The 19275-nt window shown below is 43.1% G+C and overlaps 1 protein-coding gene across 5 annotated transcripts in view; it reads right to left on the bottom strand.

Moving 5' to 3' along the window:
- Positions 1-19275, bottom strand: part of LOC125462599 (delphilin-like) — a 144508-nt gene that overhangs the window by 38577 nt on the left and 86656 nt on the right. For all 5 annotated transcript variants that reach the window (XM_059653980.1, XM_048552801.2, XM_059653981.1 and 2 more), the window contains 6 exons: positions 17170-17255; positions 16457-16526; positions 14006-14100; positions 11137-11320; positions 9826-9980; positions 8963-9073 (listed from right to left, as the gene is read on the bottom strand). In XM_059653980.1, coding sequence (XP_059509963.1) covers positions 8963-9073; positions 9826-9980; positions 11137-11320; positions 14006-14100; positions 16457-16526; positions 17170-17255 — 701 coding nt within the window. The remainder of the gene's footprint in view (positions 1-8962; positions 9074-9825; positions 9981-11136; positions 11321-14005; positions 14101-16456; positions 16527-17169; positions 17256-19275) is intronic.

Genomic DNA, 19275 nt, shown 5'->3' with positions numbered 1-19275 from the left:
TAGTGATGACTACATCTTGTTATAGAACATAGAACATAGAACAATACAGCACAGAACAGGCCCTTTGGCCCTCGATGTTGCACCGACCTGCATGAACTAGTCGAAGCCCATCCCCCCCTACAGTATCCCATCATCATCCATATGCTTATCCAAGGACTGTTTAAATGCCCCTAATGTGGCTGAGTTAACTACATTGGCAGGCAGGGTGTTCCACAACCTTACACTCTCTGAGTAAAGAACCTGCCTCTGACATCTGTTTTAAATCTATCACCTCTCAATTTGTAGGAGGTAAATTCTAACTTACAGAAAATAAGTCCAACCTACAAAAGAGCAATCTAAATTCCACACAATGAAGCAAACCTCAGATACAGGGAAAGTAAAAATCATGACTTTAAAGTCTAACAGGATTGTCACTCTGGATGAACAAATCCTGGAGATATCATCACACAACACCTCCAACCACTCTACCCATTCCTGCTGCTGGTGCACCCTTACCTCACAATAACAATTTGCAAGGCAACCAACAATTTGTTGTCTGATGATTCCTGATAAATAGCAGTCAAATAGTCTTTTCTCCCAAACGTCATTACTTTTAGTAAGAGTAAATAGAAGTGTTCAAATACACATTTTTAATGTCCCTGTGTTTTTTCTCTCTCAAGTATTGTTCACAGTAGAGATCTGCAGATGGCCTTTAATTCCTGGAAACTCCACACTCTTGAGTACCAAATAGAAGACAGGTAGTTACATGGCAGTAAGACATAAATGGTCTTGGAATACATGACTTGGACTGTTTATCACAGTCAACAATAGCATTAAATAAAGCCTTGCCGGTTAGACTTCATCTCTGTATAAGAAAATGTTACCTGGTCTAAGGGCACTGAAATAAACTTTATGGTTCATTGTTGCATTTGCTGGAAAGGCATGGACTTCAAAGGAATACAAACCAAAATTATTAAGCACTTACTTAATTGGGGAAACCAATGTGATTGGGTGAATAGAACATCAGCCATCAGTTAAATTAAGAGAGCAGAGAACGAAGTTGGCTTTGACACAGGGTTTACTTAGAGATCAATCGTGAAACAGCAACTTGGGAATGACTGAGTGAACTCACTCCTTGCAACCCTTCAAGAAGATGCTAGACACTGGAGATCATGCAGAGGGAAGAATTTAGATAATATTTAATGGAATGCAGTTTGTCTTGGATTTGCCTGACTGCCCGAGAGGGTTTTTTGATCAATGTTTCCTGAATTGGCTGAAGTTGGATAGGTTTTGTGCAGCTTTTGTTTGAACTACATTCACAGGAAACATGTTGTTAGATAGCCCAGCTTTTAATGTCCATCCCTAATTGCAGTTAAAAATCAAACACGTTGCTATGGGTCCTGAGTCACAAGAATGCCAGACCGGGGACTGATTGTAGATTTCCTTCTCTAAAGGATATTTGTGAACCAGTTGGATTTTCAGCTTTTTATTAATTCCAGAACTTTTCTTGTTGAACTCAAATTTCACCATCTGTGATGGTGGGATTCAAACCCATGCCCTCAGAATATTAACTACCAGTGACATTACTATTGTGTCACTACCTCCCAAAGCTAATTCAGCAGGGTATTAGATACATACTGAATAAGATAAATTGATCAGCTTTTCCAAAGAAACAGCACTGACATAATGGGCTGAACAGTTTCTTGTGGCAATGGGTCATTGATTCTCGGTCTGTGGTATCTTCTGCACCTACAAATAGGAGAATAGGGACCCCGGATAAATCCAATAGAAACTGACAGAAGATGACAAGAGGAGATGAAACATATTTGACGCTGTCCTTTTGTCATCTTGTGTATTTTACACTGCAAAATAAATCCAACTGAGAATTGAGAAACAATTTCAGATAGAAATGAATTCAAATTCAGAGACAAAGCACAAAACTCCAATTAGAAAGTAACATCAAGAAGCACAAAGTCCACGTAAGCAACAATGTCTGGGGAAAGTATAGTCATTGTAAATGGTGTCTTTCATGTGTTTGCATACTGAAAGCCACAAGATCTGATTGAGGATTGAGAGGTTCATACAGAAAGTTTCTAACACAAGACACCAACTTGCTTTCTTCCTCATTGTTCTTGAGGAGGCTACCATGTTTTTCAACCTGTTTCTGGTCCTATTTTTAATCTAATTGCTGTTAGCTATAATCTTCAGTCAATTAAGTCAAATGGGGAGAACATTTTTGATTACATTTTGATGCAATGTAAGAGGTAGAGAACACACCAGCAAAATGTTTTGGAGTGTTTAGTGATTGACTAAGTGAAAATGAGAAGACAAGGTTTAAACTAAGATCAAATCCTGGGGTGTGGAATTTTGTTTATCCATTCTCTCCCTGGTTTTCCTAATGGCTTAGGATTCTTTCAGTTCATACTATTTTGCGTTCGAAGACTGGAGGATCTACACGGCGCATGATATTGTTGCTTGATAAGCTTGGACCAGGTTACATTAGCCTGTCCTATTTTACTTACAATTCTTCTACCCCATATATCCCAGAAAACTGCTTAAATGGCAAAGAGATGGAGGAATGTGATTTGGATTCACTCAGGTTCTGGTTTATCCAACATTGATCCTCTGAGGAATGACAGGAATGGAACAAAAGGTCTTGGATTAAGTTCCAGCAGCCACTTTAATCACTGTCTGTAACTGGAGAATGTGAAGTGAAGTTGAGTCACATAGAGGCAGTGGCAACATTGCATTTTTGTTAAAATAACAATTCTGCTTTGGAAGGACAGCTACTTGGCAAGAGACAGCCAGGTTAATATTATCGGTTGGATACTTCTACCAAATGCATTTTTTGCCTTAACAGATGGAGATAACTTTGCTATTCATATTTCATCACTTTTGCTAATCTTTCAGATTTCCAGTTACTTCCTTTAATCCTCATTGTTTACTGTAAGATTCTCTCTCTTGCAGGCTCAGCCATCTGATAAATTCAATACATCAGTCTCTTGCTTGTCCTTCAGCGACTCAATATGTTTTGCATGTGTGCCACTCCTGTATATCGAAGGATGGGCAGACAGACTTTTCTCTTTTCCTGTAAAATAGCAACACAGGCAAGTTGCTTTTCTTGAGTATGCAGTAGAACATTTTGCATTAACGACACTGGTGCAAATCCCATTTTCCAGGACAAGGGGAAGACATATGAATCTTTAAACAGAAGTACTTTGATGTCAGGTGCCTGTTGTGGTTCAGTGCTTAGCATTTTTGCCAGAATCCCATTCCAGAGATTTGAGCACAATAATCCAGGTCAATCCTTACAGCGCAGTACTTGGGAAGTGCACATCAGAGTTAGCTTTGAAGGAATAAAGACTCAGAAACTAGGCTTCCTTTATTAACATTACACAGAGTTGTATTCTTCCCAAAGTGAAGTTAAACCAGAGCCCTGTCTATCCTCAGATAGATATGAAAGATCTTTTGACAGTATTTCAAAGCATACTTCTCCCTGAACCAACATTACTATAACAGATGATCTGATCATTATCATATTGCTGTTTGCAGACGTTGCTATATGGAGATTGGATGTTGTTTTGCCATCAGTGCATCTCCTACTGAAGCACTTTAGTATGAAGCCTGTGACATTGATGTTATCATTGTAGAGCCGCACTGCACTGGAAGCAGAACTGGAAGGAGTACGGCCCGGTTGTTGACTCTCCCTTGCCATCCCACTGGCTGCTCCCAAGTTGCTGATCACTCCGTATCATTGGTGGCTCCCCTCAATACTGACCACCCCACCGGCCATTCCCCTGGTCAATGGTCACCACTCTCACCAATGGCAACTCCCCTATTCACTGACTGCACACTGGCTACTCCCCTCATCACTCGCTGTTCCCCGTTGGTCACCGGTCACCACACTGGTGCCATGTTGACCTCTTCCCTCATCAGCGGCCACCACTGGCCACTCCCCTCAAGGCTTTCTGCCCCTTGACAGTTCTCCTCATCTGACAGTCCAGCTACCCATCCCATTGCTCGCATGCCTCGCTGTTAGCCATTGCTGTCCCCTGGTTGTTCTTCAATGCTCAGCCCATCACTTCATTCACAGGTGGGAGAGCGAGTGACATACCAAGGAATCTTTCTGAGTACTCTTCTTCCTAATCCTTTTCAGGGGTGCCAGGCTGCTACATGAGATACCTTTTAAGTATGAAATCTTTACACAAGTCCTGAGTTGCCACTGGAAGTGACCTCAAAAGTAACTGCAACTGGATGGGCAGTGATAGTATTCCCTACAGTTGCAGTGGCAATAAGTGCAGCCTTCATACATTATGACAGGAACATCAATCAGGTTTGGAACACCCGCAGGATATGAATATTTTTATATAAAAGCAAAAAATTTCTGTATTTTTCACATAATATCAATAGTGCCATGTCAAAGCGTAAGAACAATGTAAACACCAGCAATGGTTACTTCCATCCTGTTTTCTGTATCATATGGATACTCATGGATAGTTGGAGCTCTGGGTAAGGAAAACTAAAGAGAGCAGAGAGGAGATAATGGGAACTGCAGATGCTGGAGATTCCAAGATAATAAAATGTGAGGCTGGATGAACACAGCAGGCCAAGCAGCATCTCAGGAGCACACTAGGCCCGAAACGTCAGCTTTTGTGCTCCTGAGATGCTGCTTGGCCTGCTGTGTTCATCCAGCCTCACATTTTATTATCTGAGAGCAGAGAGGAGATGCCATCTTATTCCTTTAACTGATGCCTATGTCTGGCAAAGTACTGGCCTCACCCTGTGACCCCTGAAGTTATGCTTTATGAAGCAGCTGTGGCTGTAAATACTGACAGTCCACCACAACCTGAAACTGAAGGGAAATTCTTTGAGACTCCTGACTGGAGTGAATCTGCAACTGCTGGGCCTACAAGCGCAAAAAGAAGTGCAGGGTGGAATACAGTGTGGGCAAGTGTGAGGTTGTGCACTTCAGTAGATAGAATAGAGGCATACACTATTTTCTAAATGGGGAAAGACTTCAGAATCTGTGACACAAAGGGAGTTAGGAGCCTTAGTTCAGGATTCTCTTAAGGTTAACATGCAGGTTCAGTTGTCAGTTACGAAGGTAAATGCAACATTACTATTCATTTTAATAGGGCTAGAATACAAGAGCAGAGATGTACTGTTGAGGCTGTATAAGGCTTTGGTCAGGCTACTTGGAATATTGTGAGCAGCGTTGGGCCCCGTCTCTAAGGGAAGATATGCTAGCATTGGAGGGGTTCCAGAGTGATTTTACAAGAACGATCCGGAGGATGAAAGGCTTGTCATATGAGGAGTGGTTGAGGACTCTGGGTCTATATTTGATAGAAATCAGAAGGATGAAGTGAGATCTCATTGAAACTTATTGAATACTGAGGCCTGGATAGAGCGGACAGGGAGAAGGTGTTTCTGTTAGTAGGAGAGGCTAGGACCTGAGGACACAGCTTCAGAATGATGGGAATTTTCTTTAGCATTCAGATGAGGCGCAATTTCTTCAGTCAGGCCGTGGTGAATCTGTGCAACTCATTGTCACAGAAAGCGGTGGAGGCCAGGTCATTGAGTATATTTAAGACAAGATAGAACATAGAACATTACAGCACAGTACAGGCCCCTCGGCCCTCGATGTTGTGCCGAACGGTCATGCCAATCTGAAGCCCATCTAACCCTCACTATTCCATGTACGTCCATATGCTTATCCAATGACGACTTAAATGTACTTAAAGTTGGCGAAACTACTACCGTTGCAGGCAAAGCATTCCATTCCCTTATTACTCTCTGAGTAAAGAAACTACCTCTGACATCTGTCCTATATCTTTCACCCCTCGATTTAAAGCTATGCCACCTCGTGCTCGCTGTCACCATCCTAGGAAAAAGTTTTTCCCTATCCACGCTATCTAACCCTCTGATTATTTTATATGTTTCAATTAAGTCACCTCTCAATCTTCTTCTCTCTAACGAAAACAGCCTCAAGTCCCTCAGCCTTTCCTCGTAAGACCTTCCCTCCATACCAGGCAATATCCTAGTAAATGTCCTCTGCACCCTTTCCAAAGCTTCCGCATCCTACTTATAATGCGGTGACCAGAACTGTACGCAATACTCCAAGTGCGGCCACACCAGAGTTTTGTACAGCTGCAGCATAACCTGTTGGTTCCGGAACTCGATCCCTCTATTAATAAAAGCTAAAACACTGTATGCCTTCTTAACAGCCCTGTCAACCTGGGTGGCAACTTTCAACACACTTGTCTGCATTAAACTCCATTTGCCACCTCTCAGCCCAGCTCTGCAGCTTATCTGTCTCTCTGCAACCTACGGCATCCTTTGTCACTATCCACAACTCCACCGACCTTAGTGTCGTCTGCAAATTTACTAACCCATCCTTCTACGCCCTCATCCAGGTCATTTATAAAAATGACGAACAGCAGTGGACCCAACACTGACCCTTGCGCTCCACCACTAGTAACTGGTCTCCAGGATGAACATTTCCCATCAACTACCACCCTCTGTCTTCTTTCAGCAAGCCAATTTCCAATCCAAACGGCTATATCTCTCACAATTCCATTCCTCCGCATTTTGTACAATAGCCAACTGTGGGGAACCTTATCGAACGCCTTGTTGAAATCCATATACACCACATCAACTGGTTTACTCTCATCTACCTGTTTGGTCACCTTCTCAAAGAACTCAATAAGGTTTGTGAGGCACAACCTTCCCTTCAAAAAACTGTGCTGACTATCCCTAATCAATTTATTCTTTTCCAGATGATTATAAATCCTATCCCTTATAACCTTTTCCAACACTTTACCAACAACTGAGGTAAGGCTCACTGGTCTATAATTACCAGGATTGTCTCTACTCCCCTTCTTGAACAGGGGAACCACATTTGCTATCTTCCAGTCATCTGGCACTTTTCCTGTAGACAATGACGAGTTAAAGATCAATGCCAAAGGCTCGGCAATCTCCTCCCTGGCTTCCCAGAGGATACTAGGATAAATCCCATCTGGCCCAGGGGGCTTATCTATCTTCACACTCTGTAGGATTTCTAATACCTCTTCCTTGTGAATCTCAATCCCACCTAATCCAGTAGCCTGTATCTCAGTATTCTCCTCGACAACATTGTCGTTTTCTAGAGTGAATACTGTTGAAAAATATTCATTTAGCGCTTCCCCTATCTCCTCTGACTCCACACACAACTTACCACTACTATCCTTGATTGCCCTAATCTTACTTTCATCATTCTTTTATTCCTTAAGTACCTGTAGAAAGCCTTAGGGTTTACCCTGATCCTATTCGCCAACAACTTTTCATGTCTCCTCCTGGCTCTTCTGAGCTCTCTCTTTAGGTCTTTCCTGGCTACCTCGTAGCTCTCAAGCACCCTAACTGAGCCTTCACATCTCATCCTAACATAAGCCGCCTTCTTCCTCTTGACCAGAGATTCCACCTCCTTCGTAAGCCACGGCTCCTGTGCTCTACAGCTTCCTCCTTGCCTGACAGGTACATACTTATCTAGGACACAGAGGAGCTTTTCCTTGAAAACAGATAGATAGGTTCTTCCTTGTCCAGGGAATCAAGTGTTATGGGGAGAAGGCAATTGAGAAACACATCAGTCATGATCAAATGGCAGCACCGACTCATTGGGCCAAATGGCCTAATTTTGCTCCTTTATCTTACTGTCTTATATTTGCTGAACCTAAACCCTTCTCTTTGGGTTTTTAATGTTCAAGAATGGCACGGCGGTTCAGTGGTTAGCACTGCTGCCTCACTGCGCCAGGGACTTGGGCTCGATTCCACCCTCGGGCAACTGTGTGTGAAGTTTGCATGTTCTCTCCATGTCTGTGTGGGTTTCCTTTGTGTGCTCTAGTTTCACCCCACAGTCCAAAGATGTACAGGAAAGGTGGATTTGCCATGCTAAATTATCCATGCCAATTTGCTCATTTAGTTTGGGGATGTGAAGGCTAGGTGGACTAGCCATGGGAAATGCAGGGTTACACAGACAGAATAGGGGCTTTGTCTGGGTGGGATGCTCTTTGAACAATCAGTGTGGACTCAATGGGCTGAATGGCCTATTTCCATACTTTAGGAATTCTATTCTATTCTATCCTATCTATGCTATTGATGTCTTCTGGCCAAAGTGATGATTTGAAGCAGGCAGTCAGCAGATTACAATGTGGAGGGTAGAATGAAAGATTATGTTTGTACAAGGAAATGAAATGGAATTATCTGACACATGGTGAGCTAAACTGGTCTTGATAACGAACTATGATTAATCTGATTAAACATGAAGGAGATATTATATCGGCAAGTGATAGAAGCTGATCAAGAAGTCTGGAACTAAGAAGCAGGACAGAGTAATCAGTATGGGGGAAACACGTTAAACATACTCTGCAGAGACAGTAGGAACTGCCGACGCTGGAGAATCTGAGATAACAAGGTGTACAGCTGGATGACCAGCACACCAAGCAGCATTAGTGGAGCAGGAAAGCTGACATTTCGGGTCTGGCCCCTTCTTCAGAAAAAGATTTCCTATTCCTTTGATGCTGCTTGGCCTGCTGTATACATCCAGCTCTACACCTTGTTGTCTCAAACTTACTCTACAGACATGCATTCTGCCACAGCCAATGACTGTTATGTATATAATTAGTTTAATCATATTTTAGCAAAACCACTTTCTCCATTTAGCTCTCCTTCCACGAGTGTGCTGATTCTTGTTGAGACAGAACCCGTGTGCCCTGACTTTGTACCTCAGCAATATGTTTAGTGTGTGAATGAAGGCAATGAGTGCCATTAGGAAATTCAGATGCAGGAGAAATCTTGGCCAAGGTTTGCTTTTGTACTCACCTAATGTTTGTACGTATATCTTCCAGCATAGCTCACTGGACAAGAGATCAAAAACAGATCTCTTTGACCAAGTCATTACATGGACTAGATCACCAAGCTCTTCACTAAAACGCCCATTAAATACTTCTACCTGTTGCAGATTCTTTGGAAGCACGAACCCGCACACTGCCATGATAAACTGATGAGGTTCTGACAGAGTTACGACGAGGCCCTTCAGATATTAGTTCACCTTCTCCAGACTCTGCAGGCAGATAGAGGGTCAAAAGTGGTCATGAGCTGCGATCAACATATCAAATGTATTTTAAACACTTTGACTGGAAAAATCAAAAGCACACAATAATATCATTCAGGATTTTAGTTGCACAGTGCATACAAATTAAGATACTGAGACTAGTCAGTGTCAGTGAAAAAGCACCAGAATCTTTCAGTCAATGTGAGAGATCAGAGTGATCTGTCAGGGTAAGAAACCATAAGGATCAATCGGCGTGGGTGATAATTCCCAGGGATCAATCAGCATGAGACACACCACAGGATGGGTTAGGGTGGATGAAAGATCAAGGGAACAATCAGCATGAGTGAGAACTCACAAGGATCAGTGAGTGAGGAATTACAGGGATGAGTCAGTGAGAGTGAGAAATCATCAGATTGATCAATTTGAAGAGGAATGAGGAACTGTGAATGAGGAATCTGAGAGTCAATTCAGGCATTCAATTATAGAACATGCCTCTGGCAAAACAAGGCACGACAGTGCAGGTGCTTCTGCTTGAAGGCTGTAACCTGCCAATGGGAGAACTGCCAGAAACATCTGATGGTGCTTCTGTGTGAGTTGATATTTTTGACAGTTACTTTATTCAGTACAGCCAGCAACACAAAAGACTCCTATCTCTTTCGATTCCTAAGAAGGTCACGCTCAATCATTTCTTTCTCGGGTTCCACGGGTTGCACTCCTTGGGCAGCTTCACAAGCCTCCCATTTCCAATCGACACATCTCACCTGCAGCTGCCTTGTAACCCAGGAATCTGGCAATCTTCTGGTGACAATGTTCCTGCTCCTCATATGTCAGCAGCTGATAGATGAACTGCCATATTACCTGCTTCGCTGGCGTATCCAGAACAGGGTAGATATCAACAATCAAAGTATCAATGTTCCTGTTGGAACAGAAATACAGTTTCAGTCCAGAGCTTGGCCTACCCCTTATAAAATGCAGAAAAACAGCTCTGCTTTTCAACCTTTCTGCAGAAGGTCAGAAAATGTTAGCAGATCAAGAGGTACAGAAGAAGAAAAAGACATCTGGGTTCAGATTTTCCAGCAGGAAAAGTTCCAGAACCTTTGCCATAACTTTGGTGAAAGATGTTGGAACTCCTGAAGAAACTATGAGAATGGGGCACCTACACATTACATTGGCATAGACCTCACAGTGTTTGAGATGATCTCTGTGCAATCTCTCCTCAACGTATGCACTGGAGTAGGATTCTGGACCATGGCCCTGATGTTGGAAGTTACAAACAACACTGTGTGGGGAACAGTAACTCCAATTCCACCCCCAGGTGACCAATCCACTGGGGATGGTTCTGGAAAATCAGAAAATTATAGAATCTCTACAATGTGGAAGCAGGCCATTTGGCACATTGAGTCCAGACTGACCCTCCAAAGAGCATCCCACCCACACCCACCCCTTACCCTCTCACTGCATTTCGCACCCTGGAAACTATGTAAATTTAGCATGGCTAATCCACCAAACCTGCACATCTTTGGATTATGGGAGCAACCCGAAACACCTGGAGGAAACCCACGCAGACACGGGGAGAATGTGCAAACTCCACATGGACAGTTGCTCGAGGCTGGGATCAAACCTGGGTCACTGGCACTGTGAGGCAGCAGTGCTAACCCACCGAGCCACTGTGCTGCCCATAATGCCCTGAACTTCAGCACATACACAACAAGTTTGCACTATGTGCCACTGGGACTTGTCCTATAATCTACAACTATATAACTAGGGGAAACAGAATTCACACATACACCTAAATGCTGAATACAAACATATTTAAAAATACTCAGCCTTCCTCTACCTACCTAGGTATCCTTGGCAGCAAAATTTCTGCTCCTGACCTCTGAACAGGCCCTGTAGTGTCTCAGATGTTCCCTTACAGACTTATGTGAGTTGAACTCTATATACAATATTCTCATGCTGCAATCAACTATAGGTTTTTATGTGAGACTGAATCACCGTTCTTCATGGATAAGTCCATACAACGAGCTTCAAGCAGGCCAAGCCTCTAATCTGACAGCAGGAGTGATGCCTACCTGTGCTGGAAGAAGCCCTCAAGTGCCTTACAGACACTGTACCGCTCATGGGGGGTCAGGAGGTGCTCCAGTTGCTGGGTGAATGTTCTCCCTTGGACCTTTACACTGGGTGGCAAGATTTCAGACACCCACTGTAGAGATGTCAGCGATGAGGTGTATGTGGGTGAGTCTCCAGGGTCTGGCTCTGAGCATTGTGACACAATGAATGGAAAGGAAACAGTTTTAATACACAGTCAGAAACACATATATATGCACATATCTATGCAAACAGAACTTTTGCCCAGCAACACATGTACAAATACATGGATAGACAGTCAGGCACAGACATAAGTGCATAATATTTGATCAATCTCTCTTATAAACACAGGATCATAGAAACAGCACGGAAGGAAACCAATGTATCCAGCCTGTGTTAGCTGTTTGAAAGAATAGTTGTGCTTAATACAAGACCATTACTTGTTATCTCGTATCTGTAGTTTGTAGCTACTGACAATATTCTGGTTGACCTGGGTCACTAAGATTGCTTGGAGCAACTCACGCAGATAATCTGGCAGTCAATCAGTAATAGGCCTTAAAAAGGAGACAAGAGCTGGACTAAGCCATCTTTTGGAACTTTCCATGTGAACGTGCCACAGGGAATGTGTGGCATCATTTACAATCATTACTGGGAAAAACAGAATTCACACATTATCCTCAATACTGAATACAAACATATTTGAAACTAATTGCCTTTCATCTCCCCATCTGGGTGCCCCACAATGGTCATGTGGGAGAAAAACCTGTCGAGAAATAAGAAACAAACTCCCTAATCAGAACTAACCTAACCAGCTGTTCAAACAACTCTTTCATCAGGAACTTGAAAGTGCATTTGTAAAAGAGTGGGTGATAGACAAATATTGTCCAGCAGAAGGTGCTATCAGGCTGCAAATAGTCTAAAAATTATACTGCAAATCCTTTGTCATGGCACATTGACACTTGGGAAACGGGCATTCACACGTCAAGTAAAATTTTGTTCTCAGCGATTATTAAATTGTGTCAAATATAGCTAGTGTTTAAGAGAAATCTACATTCCCTGTAATTGACTGAACAAGCTTTGTTGTATCCAAAAAGAAACTAAACAAAACTAGTTCCTCGAAGTTAAAAGTATGGTTTAAAGATATTTCCTGATCAATTGTGCAAACATGTTATTACACACCTCTGGGGCAGGTGGGGCTTGAATACTGGCCTCCTTGCCCAGAAGTAGGGATACTATCATATTATTATTTTTAAACTTGGTTCCACTTGTTACTTTCCCTCAAGACTCCCACTATTGAAAAAATAAGGTTAATCTAGGCTTGAAGGTTCATTCATGTTTTTTAAGGACCAACTCAAAAGGTATGCCTCAGCCCTCCAGAATTCAGGTTGGTTTCCCTTCAGTGCTCCACTATTCTCAAGTGTTTGAAATTTCAAAGTGACCCTTCTGTTAGATATTGGTTAAGCAACCTTCCAAATTACTTTTAAGACCGCACACAGTACGTGCTTCGGCTCAAACCTAAGCTTTGTTGCATTTTTGCTGAAAGCTTTTAATATCAGAACTCCTCTAGTTCCTAATAACCATCCATTTTCTCACGATTCTGGTACAGTTGCAGATCTCACAGCTGATGCCCTGCTCCTGGAAGATGTTCTCTCTCTGGCTGTTCCAAGGCAACTACTTCAAAGTTAACTGCAAACTGTGTCCTATCACAAGGCTATATGAGACACATGTCCATTTCTAACCGTCTAGCTTTGAGGAGGCAAATGTTCCAGCTCCTTTTGCACTCAAATTCTAAACTGAATTCCAGCCTCACCCACATTCCATGAAGTGAACAATAATGTTAGTATTGTCAATGCTTAAAGTACATACCTGACTAACATTTATTTTGTTTGGTTCTCCAAAGTCAGGGACTTGCAGTCTACATCTGACCAAAACCACATCTGTTGCTTCTGTGAACTACCCAGCCTAATTAAAAAGAGGAACCCATTCTAATCCTCAAATTCCATCTCTATGATAATGTGGCAGACTTTAGCATATTCTTAATTAGAAATCTAAATCAATTATTTTACCTTCAGCACAGATCTTTCCTTATGTTACCTGTATTAATAATTTCTATCTCTAATGGAATTTTATGACACTTTCCCAGAACTGTTACATTTTAGCTACTTCTATAGAGATAACAATAGATACATTGGCTCTACCACTAGATTCAGAAATGGGTCATTCACCAGTCTGAGCTTTCACTTCTACCTCTGACATGGAAGATAACTTGGGTTTTTGTTTAGTTGTAATTAACCAAAGTGTGTTTGTACTGCATTCACTTCAGTGTCGTTTATCAGGGTGTCAATCAGATGCATCCATTTATCTATAATTAAAACTTGGACTTCTACAATTTAAAGCCATATTCTAAAACACAAGAATTATGAACTAAAACATTCATAATAGTGGAGAGAGTCCCAAAACACATGACCCATTACTAAAGATCCCAGTTGTTTTGGCCTCAGCGCAATAAGATGAAGGAAGTAATTTTGATAAGGATGGGGATGATGAGTATTCAGGGCTTTGTGCAAGACAGGAGCTGGATAGCAGGATAACACTTATCTTCCAGAAGAAACAGTAAATTCCCATTAATCCTTCCCGAAAGGTGATATGGAAACGGTTTTATTTAGAATGTATAACTAAACACAACAATGGGAATTTTCTACGTTGATTCTCTAAATCATCTCTGTTGCTTCAGAAAAAAAACCCATTTACACGATTTATACGGGGCTCCTATAAGGATCAAGAGAATCTAATGGCACATTTTATTGCAACAGTTTTACACTCATCGCCGTGTCCAACAATAATTACACTTACCAAGAGGGTAGTTAAAAGGTCCATCTTCCACCACAAGAGTGGGCATCGCTCCACTGCCTTGTAACATTGCCACCACCTTCTCATGGGAGCAGTTTCTAAAACACATGCAAAAAAACCCAATGATCACATCAGTGCACTCAACTGTAACAAACTGTGTAGGTTCAGAGCAGCTGAAAAACCAGTGGACACTGCATTCAGGCCTACAACTGGTTCCAGCCAAGATAGATTCTATTGAAGCCCTTTCGCTTGGTAGTCTCCACCTCAATCAAGGAAGGTACAATCCCACTTGCCAGTATCTGTCAATCTCACACTGAAAAGCTCTGGGATGGAAACACTACACTGATACTGCAGGAAATACTATTAAAGTACCTCACTGGGACAGAGGAGAGACTCACCCTCTGTCTCAAAGTTACCATAACTGACCTGGGAGCATTTGAAAGGAGAATGTAGAAGGAGCTTTGTTCTATACACACCTCACACCATACCTAACCTGGAATTGGTTCATGTGGCAATGCACAGGAAGGTTTGCTCTACATGTATCAGTGATAATGGGAACTGCAGATGCTGGAGAATCCAAGATAACAAAGTGTGAAGCTGGATGAACACAGCAGGCCAAGCAGCATTTCAGGAACACAAAAGTTGACTTTTCAGGCCTAGACCCTTCATCAGAGAGGAGGATGGGGAGAGGGTTCTGGAATAAATAGGGAGAGAGGGGGAGGCGGACCGAAGATGGAGAGAAAAGAAGATAGGTAGAGAGGAGAGTATAGGTGGGGAGGTAGGGAGGGGATAGGTCAGTCCAGGGAAGACGGACAGGTCAAGGAGGCGGGATGAGGTTAGTAGGTGGAAAATGGAGGTGCGGCTTGAGGTGGGAGGAAGGGATGGGTGAGAGGAAGAACGGGTTAGGGAGGCGGAGACAGGCTGGGCTAGTTTTGGGATGCAGTGGGGGGAGGGGACGAGCTGGGTTGGTTTTGGGATGCAGTGGGGGAAGGGGACGAACTGGGCTGGTTTTGGGATGCAGTGGGGGAAGGGGAGATTTTGAAGCTTGTGAAGTCCACATTGATACCATTGGGCTGCAGGGTTCTCAAGTGGAATATGAGTTGCTGTTCCTGCAACCTTCGGGTGGCATCATTGTGGCACTGCAGGAGGCCCATGATGGACATGTCGTCTGAGGAATGGGAGGGGGAGTTAAAATGGTTCGCGACTGGGAGGTGCAGTTGTTTACTGCGAACCGAGCGGAGGTGTTCTGCAAAGCGGTCCCCAAGCCTCCGCTTGGTTTCCCCAATGCAGAGGAAGCCACACCAGGTACAATAGATACAGTATACCACACTGGCAGATGTGCAGGTGAACATCTGCTTAATATGGAAAGTCATCTTGGGGCCTGGGATAGGGGTGAGGGGGGAGGAGTGGGGGCAAGTGTAGCACTTCCTGCGGTTGCAGGGGAAGGTGCCGGGTGTGGTGGGGTTGGAAGGGAGTGTGGAGTGGACAAGGAAGTCACGGAGAGAGTGGTCTCTCCAGAAGGCAGACAAGGGTGGGATGGGAAAGATGTCTTGGGTGGTGGGGTCAGATTGTAGATGGCAGAAGTGTCGGAGGATGATGCGTTGCATCCAGAGGTTGGTGGGGTGGTATGTGAGAACGACGGGGATCCTCCTGGGGCAGTTGTGGCGGGGGCGTGAGGGATGTGTTGCGGGAAATGCGGGAGACACGGTCAAGGGCGTTCTCGATCACTGTGGGGGGAAAGTTGCGGTCCTTGAAGAACGTGGACATCTGGGATGTGCGGGAGTGGAATGCCTCATCCTGGGAGCAGATGCGACGGAGGAGGAGGAATTGGGAATAGGGGATGGAATTTTTGCAGGAGGGTGGGTGGGAGGAGGTGTATTCTAGGTAGCTGTGGGAGTCAGTGAACTTGAAATGGACATCAGTTTCTAGCTGGTTACCTGAGATGGAGACTGAGATGTCCAGGAAGGTGAGGGATGTGTTGGAGGTGGCCCAGGTGAACTTGAGGTTGGGGTGGAAGGTGTTGGTGAAGTGGATGAACTGTTCAAGCTCCTCTGGGGAGCAAGAGGCGGCACCGATACAGTCATCAATCAGTCAGCAAAGGGGTTGGCCATGGGTACCCCCATGGGCCCAAGCTATGCCTGCATCTTTGTAGGTTACGTGGAACAGTCCCTCTTCCACACCTACACAGGCCCCAAACCCCACCTCTTCCTCCGTTACATTGATGACCCTTTCAGCTTTTGTGCTCCTGAGATGCTGCTTGGCCTGCTGTGTTCATCCAGCTTCACACTTTGTTATCTGGCTCTATATGTACCCTGGATTATACCTGTTCTTGGAATGTTGAATCCAGCAATGTAAAAGGTTTTTCCTTTGTATGTACCCCATGCAGCAGCCCAGTGGTAAGATTTTATTGTGTGTTCATATGTCCAATGCATGCAGTAAATGTTCTGAACTCACCTCATGTCTAGCCCATTGAGAAACAAAATTCGATCCCCTGCCTTCAATCCGGATTTCTCAGCTGGACTTCCTGAAAGGGACATGTGAATGATCAACAGAGGGAGATCCAGCAAACTTTATTAACTATTACTATTGCTAGAAACTTTAGACAAACAAATTTTCACAGTGATAATTTTTCTGAAGAAGGGTCTAGGCCCGAAACGTCAGCTTTTCTGCTCCTAAGATGCTGCTTGGCCTGCTGTGTTCATCCAGCTCCACACCTTGTTATCATAAATTTTCAGAGTTTTTTTCTGCTGCTCCCTGTCTCTCCACTGTAGTATACCTAAGCTTGAAAGTATATTACTGAAACATCATTCAGATCAGGCAGCAGCCTGGCCCAGGACAATGGATTCTGGTACTTCTTCAGACACCACCTCTACAGCACTCCATCCCCATATACCCAATGTCTCTCAAGTACGCCCATGGCTACCCCAAGTGCAAGATTATGCATTCTTTGAAGTTGACCTTATTATTAAAGCAAAGCAAGGATAAGGCAGCTAGCACCGATCTCAGTCATGGTAAACTTGCCAAGTTGATCACAGCAAAGAACGAATCAATCAATTCAAAAATGTAAAATCTGCAGCCCATTCACCAGAACATCTCACTCACAAAATCCTTGGTGACTAAGATCGACTAACAAGCCCTCACTTCACAGACTGCAATTTAAAACTCACCTGGGATAACGGATTCAAGCCATACAGGGCCATGGCCTCGCAGGGTAAAGCCAAAGCTTTTGTGACCTTTGTACACTCGAATCGTTCTATTGAAAAGAAATTAATAATTAAAATTTATTTAAACGATAAACAGTTTAGTATGAAAGGAGCATTTCTTTGGGAAAAATCTTGGTCTGAAGAAGTCCCAGTAGGGAATGAGGCTACTAAGAATGTACATTCGTTTCTGGACATACTCGGGCTTGGAACTATGGCTTTTGTGTGACTTAATTCAAGCACGGGTGCCCCTATCATACAAGTTCCTCAGTAGCTTGGGTCAGACAGCTAGCAATCTGTTATGAATGGACAATTATATTTTCATCAAATCGCCCAGCATGCAATGTACCATTGTCCAGTGTAAGAGACCACATATTTTCACTTCTGGAACTATGAACTGGAATGGAAGTTGGACTGACAATAACTGGAATACTAAGAGAGTTTTGCAACTTGAAGAAAAAATTCGAACACTGCATCTTTTTTGAGATTTGTGATACAATGCTGCTTTTTAAAACAGTGAGAGGGAGAATTCAAGATTGTGGGCCACCAAGTGTCTTTTGAGTTGAGGAAATCCTGCCTGACAACAGGGCTCTGATTGGTTGAGCATTAGAGCATGAAAACACTAAGTCCAGGGTAGCAGAGCCTGTAAACAGAAAGATCCATCACTCCCGTTCTCTCCATGTGAGAAAAGAAAAACCAAAAACGCTTAAAAGATAACATTCTAAAATAAGAAAAAGCCAAGGAACACCCAATCAACTATCAAATTAAAGAATGACCATTACCCTAATGACAACAGCATATCATTGTTATTAAAATTAAATGGACTGTAAGCAAAATAACTCTCATTTTTGGGTTTGGACAATGCAATCTTTAGGATTTTGTTTACCCTGTCCATTTGCTTTTTCCATCAATTGCATGTGCATTAAACTATTTGTCTTTTTGTATGACTTAATTGTGATGGGGTGTGTACGCATTTGGGGTTCTTGAAAGAAGACAGATTTAGAATCCTCTCTTTTCTCTGCTTGTGTTTAAGTTAAGTATTTTAAAATTGAGGTTTTTTTTGTTAATGATAAAATATTTGCGTTGGTCCTGAATAACAGTCATATTGGTCATTTTGGTCACCGAATTGGGACTTTATACATTTTACCATGGCTTGTGAAAAAGTGGAGAATTTTTCCAAGCTAAATTGTGCTGCTAGGCACACTCTTTGCCACGGGAATTAAAGTGAGCATTTCTGCTGTCTAATGGAAGTGGAAGAAAGGCATTGGTATGAAAATATGAACAGAAGGTTCAGATTTTTGCTCTGACAATTATTACATGGATCAGGCATGTGTTAAAGTATTGTCAGAGTCCAGCTGAGGTCATTGGCCTTGATTAATATTTACTGCATGGACCAGCTGGCTTCAAATAGTGTCCTTAGCATTTGCACTGAAAAGTAGGTTAAAATCAGACACAGCAGGATCAAGATGGCTTTCTGGCATTTTAACTACCAATCTGTTGATTGCGTGGGTAGAGATTTTCCTTTTCTTTCCCATCACCAGGCCTAATGGCGAGCTGGGCAGGGTCCATATCCCTTTAAAGCCATGGAGGATGCAAATGATTAAGTCCTTTTCAAGCAGCGTTCTTCCATTTCATTCCTTCCCTCCACAGAATGGGTCAATGCTTCCACAGGTCAAGTCTGTAATGATTGTAAGGAGGTCAGCCAGGTGGACATCACAGAATAGGAGTTCCCCGATTGGGGATGTTAATGTGGTCCAATCGGGGAGCCTTGGCTGACAGATAAGAACAGGAGTGTCAGGCATCGTGTTCACTCTGACAGCTGGCTCTGAGGGAGCTGGATCAACGTCAAGGACTCCCCACATGAAAATAAAGGGTGACGTGGTGACAGGACACTGGCCTCTGTTGAGTTATTTCAGATTCTTTGTTTCTGCAAATATCACACCTGCACAGCATTTTAAAAATAATCTTTGAAACAGCTCAGTCTTGTTTACTTTTCCACCCTTTGCTTCAGTCTGCCAGTGTCTCAGAAATATTTCCCCACCTACAGCAGGTGGAGTTAGTCATTACAGTTCT

This window comes from Stegostoma tigrinum, chromosome 23, assembly GCF_030684315.1.
Source record: "Stegostoma tigrinum isolate sSteTig4 chromosome 23, sSteTig4.hap1, whole genome shotgun sequence".
NCBI lineage: Eukaryota > Metazoa > Chordata > Chondrichthyes > Orectolobiformes > Stegostomatidae > Stegostoma > Stegostoma tigrinum.
The sequence above is the reverse complement of the archived record's forward strand: the minus strand, read 5'-3'. Positions and strand labels throughout refer to the sequence as shown.